The 6,636-nt window shown below is 41.3% G+C and overlaps 1 protein-coding gene across 2 annotated transcripts; it reads right to left on the bottom strand.

Annotated features, from left to right (window-relative positions):
• Nucleotides 1-542: 542 nt before the first annotated feature.
• On the bottom strand, nucleotides 543-2,897 carry LOC121967203 (integrator complex subunit 3-like). 2 transcript variants are annotated; one of them, XM_042517281.1, is made up of 3 exons: nucleotides 2,643-2,897; nucleotides 1,054-2,505; nucleotides 543-964 (listed from the first exon to the last, which is right to left on the bottom strand). In XM_042517281.1, the coding sequence occupies exons 2-3, from the start codon at nucleotides 2,203-2,205 to the stop codon at nucleotides 929-931; spliced, it is 1,188 nt and encodes a 395-aa protein (XP_042373215.1). In that variant the 5' UTR covers nucleotides 2,206-2,505; nucleotides 2,643-2,897; the 3' UTR covers nucleotides 543-928. The 2 variants fall into 2 exon arrangements, with proteins under 2 accessions (XP_042373215.1, XP_042373214.1); XM_042517280.1 differs by having other exon boundaries at nucleotides 543-2,505.
• Nucleotides 2,898-6,636: the final 3,739 nt, after the last annotated feature.

Here is a 6,636-nt window from a genome sequence, read left to right as displayed (position 1 = left end):
AATAAAGAAAAAGAAAAACCAAAAAGGAAAAATAAAACTTTTCCTCACTTAAAATGGGTAACCTAAACAGGCTTTCCCGGACCCTGTTTCTATCCCCGTAAACTCGTCCATACGAGTTCCGAAAAATTTCCGAAAAATGTCCAAAATTCCGGAAAATTTTCTTATTAATATTCGCCTATTTTCGGTATTTTATATTGTATCTAAGATCAGTAAAAGAGAAACAAAACCATAGCTGATAAACTAAATCTATCAGCAGGATTAAAGACGGAAAAATGAGGAAATGTTCATAGGGTAGGGATACCAAAAAAAAATTTAACATATTACTTTTTGATTCTTCATTAGTTGACCTACAAAATGATCTGACAAGATTTGAGATATATAATCCTACCATCTTATCATCCCCCATCTGAGAAGTTCAATAAAATCCAACAATTGTTAGTGTACCACCTGACAATCATATTAAACAACTGAAAACCCTACCTCCAAGGGGCCTCTCTTGGCATTGCATCTCTGACATTTTCAAATTCAAAGAAATTATATTGTACCAATTAGGTAAACGTCGACAATATCATACAATCCTTTCTTGTAAAGAGTCGAAGATAAAGAAACAAATAGATACAGAGAAGATATAAAAATTTTAAATCTGCTGATAATTAGGAAAAATAATATTCACGGGAACAAGGTGATGAAATATGTCATATTCCGGATCTGTCACCCAACCAGCCAACATGCAGTGATGGAAATGTCTATTTTATGAGCAATATACCGTCAAATGTCAATAGATGTTTCATCTTCATTAACCTTTTTATGGCAACACAGATGTAGTGCTGGAAGGAACGAGTTGAGCCTTTCCCTGAGCGCTGGTGAGATCGAATTACAAGAAATCAGAGGATCCAATGAATGTACCACGCCTTTTCTGAGCAATAAATTAATAGATGCTGAAACACTCCCAGCAAGCATCTCTCTGTGATGAACATCATAGTTATCTACTAGCAGAAACAAAAACTCTAGCAGCATATGTGTAATATCAACATACTGTGGCACAGAATTTACCATCAAAAGCATTGCAGGTTCAATGTTCATGATATTGTCAATCTTTTCATCAAAAAACAACCAGTCATAAAACAAAGCAAGCTTTGCATTTGCCTCATAATAATTCCTCCTGCAAGACTTCAGAAGCCAACCAATGACTGCCCACCTCGATATGACATTAGAATGAATTATCTCATTCGAAGGATGGTGGACACAACATATGAAGCGAACTATGTCACTTATCATAGACTCACTACCAGGCCAATATAAGTGCTTCTTGACAAACCATGTTTGGTACCTTTTCTGGCTCCCCCATTTCACAAAGGTGAGCAAAAACCTCAATTGGCTTTCCATTTGGGGACTGATCCTCAGCAAGAAAAAGTGTGATGGTGTTCTTCTCCAATAAAGGTTGGACAGACTGGAAAATTCTGAAACCTGGAAACTTTTAGGATCAAACAGCAGATCCTTCCAAATGTCCTTGAACTCAGGAATATAGGTCACATCTTGTAGAATACGGACAAGATCTCTACCAATATGCATAGACAACTGAAAGTGTTCTCTCAACGCCTTGACACAAAAGTCAATCTCCATCCTCTTCAGCTCTTCCAACTTGAAGCTTCCTCCTAACCTAAAATGATCTGCTAACAACCTGAGATAGACATACAATGCACTTGAGAGGACTATAGGCTCCTCCACCAACCAATCCCAATTGTTAGACAATATTTTAAGAACCTCGACACTCAACCACAAATTGGACTCGCTGAAATCCCCTCCAGTAATCTGCCTCATGAGAGAAATGAACAAAGTTTCAATCTTTTCGGCTGAGACGTGGATCAGCATTGAGCACACCCAGAGCAGCTGACATTTAGGAACCTCCAACAGCCTGGAGAAGGATTCATTGCAAAGTTTGAGGAGGATGGAGGTGAAAATCTCATATCCGTCCACAACAATGGAGTGAAGGTGGGTGAGATGCACTTTAGCAAGATGCGGTTGTGCCAGTATGCCGAAAGCAATTGCATGATTCAATTGGGAGTACTCGGGAGGAAATGGGATCGTAAGAGGAAAAGGGGGTTTCAACTGGTCCTGCAGGAGAAGGAATGCTTCTCTGAGGGACTTTTCGATGGGATTCTCCGCTTCGTGGGGAACGGTTCGAAGCAGCCTTTCGGGGCACATACCGAATTGTTAGCCTAAATAAGCAATTACAGAAAAGTCGGAAGAACAACTCACAAGTCTATCACTACCCGCCTGCATCAGATTTGGGATCTTGGGTGACCAAAATGAAGCTTCATCGTGGCCACAGTTCTAGGGCAGCGGCAGGCGCTCGAGCCTATTCGTTTCAGGAGAGAGGCTACTGCTGGATCTCCTGAATCGATATTTCGCGAAGGAAAGAGGAACCACTGTCAGTTAGGTAAAGGAAGATTTCGGTGGCTTGACATGGAAGAAGAAGAGGATTCGCCGACGGGATGTTGTGAACTGGAAGAGAAGCCGAACCAAAAATTAAAAAAAAAAATAAAAAAAAAATATACTCCAAGGGCAAAAAGGAAGGCCGGCGGCACTGCGCAGAGGTGCTTGACATCGCTGGCGGTAGGGGGAAGGGGCTCAGACCTTACCGTGGCTAGGGCTTCGGCTTGGAGGTAGCTTCCGGCCGAGAGGGGCGGCGGCGCATCCCGACCTCAGTGGCGGAGACAGAGAAGAAGAAAGGAAGAGGGAGGGAGGAGATGCTCAATCGCCGACTCTCTGTTCCCTGGTGTCGTCGGCGTCGGGCAGAGGAGAGGGAGGCAGCGGCGGTTGCGGCGCCGGTTAGGGCACGCGTGAGAGGAAGAGAAGGCGCGCGGGGAAGACTTGGGACACGCCGACAGAAGAGGAGGGGAAAAAAAAATAAAGAAAAAGAAAAACCAAAAAAGAAAAATAAAATTTTTCCTCACTTAAATTGGGTAACCTAAACAGGCTTTCCCGGGCTCTGTTTCTATCCCCATAAATTCATCCATACGAGCTCCGAAAAATTCTCGAAAAATATCCAAAATTCCGGAAAATTTTCTTATTAATATTCGCCTATTTTCGGTATTTTATATTGTATCTAAGATCAGTAAAAGAGAAACAAAACCATAGCTGATAAACTAAATCTATCAGCAGGATTAAAGACAGAAAAATGAGGAAATGTTCATAGGGTAGGGATACCAAAAAAAAATTTAACATATTACTTTTTGATTCTTCATTAGTTGACCTACAAAATGATCTGACAAGATTTGAGATATATAATCCTACCATCTTATCATCCCTCATCTGAGAAGTTCAATAAAATCCAACAATTGTTAGTGTACCACCTGACAATCATATTAAACAACTGAAAACCCTACCTCCAAGGGGCCTCTCTTGGCATTGCATCTCTGACATTTTCAAATTCATGTCCTTAATTAGTAGAAACCATGCTTCAAGGGTTAAGATTGTTCAAGCTTGGGTACCCAAGCAATTTGTTATTGATGCTACCGGACCCAAAGTGTGGGTACCAAAACATTTGGTTTATCGTGTTTAATCAGGCATGTGCAAAGGGGGAGCATCCAACAACATGGTTCGTAGATAGTGGATGCTCTAAGCATATGACGGGGGACTCATCAAAATTTTCATCATTTAGACACAAAAGTAAAGGTACCGTTTCTTTTGGTAATAGTGGTGAGTTAAAGGTTATAGGAATAGGAGATATTAGAATTTCCGAAAAATTTGTAATAAAAAATGTATTACTAGTGAAAGGCATGGCTTTTAATCTTTTGAGTGTTAGTCAACTATGTGACTCGGGGTATAGAGTTGAGTTCAACTCATCTCAATGCCTAGTCAAGCATAGTGAACTAAACACCAATGTTCTCATAGGCCATAGAAAAGAAAATATTTATCAAGTTGAACTATTTGGTGCTACTAATGTGTTTGCTAAGTGTCTCATGTCCAAAGAAGAGGAGACATGGCTTTGGCACCGGAGACTCGCTCACACCAACATGAAGAATATCAAAAATCTTTCAAAGAAGGAGTTGGTGCACGGATTGCCAAAGTTGAAGTTTCAAAAGGACAAAATATGTGATGCATGTCAAATGGGTAAGCAAACCAAAGCTACTCATAAAGGTAAAAATATTGTAAGTACTTCAAATGCTTTAGAGCTCATTCACATGGATTTATTTGATAGTAGTAAATATAGTTCTTTAAATGGTAGTAGATATTGCTTTGTGATTGTGGATGATTACACTAGGTATACATGGGTGTTTTTCTTGAAACATAAGGACCAAACTCTAGATACCTTGATTGCTTTTTGTAATAGAGTAGAAAATGAAAAGGCTCATAAGATAAACAAAATAAGAAGTGATCATGGAGGTGAGTTTGAAAATGATAGATTCATAAGTTTTTGTATGGAAAAAGGCTACAAACATGAGTTTTCAACCCCTAGAACACCTCAACTGTAACGACCCACCTTCTGGGTACTAGGCTGTAAGGCGAATCGCTACGGTTTGCGTAGCTAACTACTGTGCGGAAATACTGAACAAATTAAATTTTTGCTAACTGATTTACCATTCTGGGTTCTACATATGCTGAAGGATGTATTCTAAGGGATACAAGGTGTATCCTACATCCCCTGTGGTTGAGAGACTGTCTTGCTAGGTTCCTTGGATGAAACCTAAGCTTTTCAATCGATCCAAGCTGTATTGGAACGATTGCTCTCTGTTGGATTGATCCACGGATCGATCCAGGCTGCTACTGGGTTCGGGTGATAACTCTGGATCGATCGGCTGATCGATCCAGGCTCACCGATCGATCCAGTGATCGATTCAGCGTGCTTCTGTGCACGGGACATAATTTGGATCGATCAGCTGATCGATCCAATGAAGCGCATCGATCCAGTGATCGATTCGGCACCCTTCTGTTCGCGGGGAGAAAACTTGGATCGATCGACCGATCGATCCAGAAGTCTTCTGTTCGCGATACCATGTGACTGGATCGATCGACCGATCGATCCAGAGAGCTTCTGTTCTCGGAATCAGCCACGGATCGATCCATGGATCGATCCAGGGACCCCTGATCGATCCACGGATCGATCAGAGTTTCTGATTTCGCAGTGACAGTATGATTTTTTCAGCACTGATTCGTGCCAAACTCATACACTGCAAACATCTAAAGCATAATAAACCTTCTACTAACATGTAGATAACATTCTAACAAGGTTACTAGCAATTTAAACCAATCTTTCATAGTTTAGTGCATTCCAAACCTAAAGTGCATGAAAAGGAAAGTGATAAAACTAAATAACTGTAAACGCTAAAGAGAATGCTAAAGAGTCTGAGGTTCAACTTGCTAAGTCCCCTAGGACCTTTTATTCCAGTTCCACACACACACCATCTCCGCATCGCCCTCCAGCCTCCGCTAGTCCACTTTTCTTTTACCGGTATCTGCAGTATAAGAAAAGTAGTATCTGTAAGCCAATAAGCTTAGTAAGAAACCATCTACCTCACTAAATCATGCATACGATGCAAATATGTTTTTAAATCATGCTGTTTGAAAGCTGAACTGAGCATGGCAATATGGCATGGCATACAAACATGTACTGAACTGATCATGGCATACAAACAATACTAAGCATATGCATCTAGCTGATCATGAACTCAAATCATGAAGCTTAACCGAGGTAATAATCGAAACTGAAACTGAGTTAGTATTTCCATCACCGATTGTATATTTGGAAAACTATATATAATAATAGATGAAAATACTAAACATGCTTCTGGGGCCCTGCAACTGTACTTACTGGTCATGACCCGGGATTGCAAGTTCCGAATCTAGCAGGGTTACTAGGTTATCTGAACCTAGGGACGACTGTGGGAGTCCAGCCCATGGATATCTGATCCATATAGCGCATCCCTACGAGACCTGGGATTGCAAGTTCTGAATCTAGCAGGGTTACTAGGTTATCTGAACCTAGGGACGACTGTGGGAGTCCAGCCCATGGATATCTGATCCAAGTACAGTGCCAACTGAATAAAGTAAAATACTGAGTACTGATTTATCTTACTTTGCTGTTCTAGGTTATCTGAACCTAGTGCTAGGTTATCTGAACCTAGAGGCTACTGTGGGAGCCCACCCAATGGATATCTGATCCATATAGCTGTGATAACTGATGTTAAGCTAAATAAAATGTTTCTAATACATTTTACATGCTGTTAGGACGCCTACTGGTGCATCCTTTTTAACTAGGCATTTCATCGAATACCTGGTGTGCACTAACCGCACACCCTGAAATTGAAAACTGTAGACTACTGAACTAACGCCAAATCTAACAAGCGAAAGCAATTATACTGCAGGTGAGGGGTCTCTTACCTCAATCGTAAGGTTTTCTTACGATTCTATCCGCTAGGTTTTTCCCGAAATAGCTCCGTTCGACGAACCGCTTACGTCCTCGCGTTCCTCTCGCGGAGAAGAACTCTTTTCGTGTTGGAGTCATCGCCGGAAGATGCACCCACGGTCCTAGGGAGGGAACCCTAGGTGTTCCCTTTGCCTTGGTTTGCTGCGCCGAGAGAAAGAAACGGGAGAGAGAGAGTTGCGTGTGGTGAGGAGGTGCCAAACCAATTA

The sequence above is a fragment of the Zingiber officinale genome, chromosome 3B, assembly GCF_018446385.1.
Source record: "Zingiber officinale cultivar Zhangliang chromosome 3B, Zo_v1.1, whole genome shotgun sequence".
NCBI classification, from domain to species: domain Eukaryota; kingdom Viridiplantae; phylum Streptophyta; class Magnoliopsida; order Zingiberales; family Zingiberaceae; genus Zingiber; species Zingiber officinale.
Note: the sequence above shows the minus strand (reverse complement) of the source record. Positions and strands in the feature narration are given on the sequence as shown.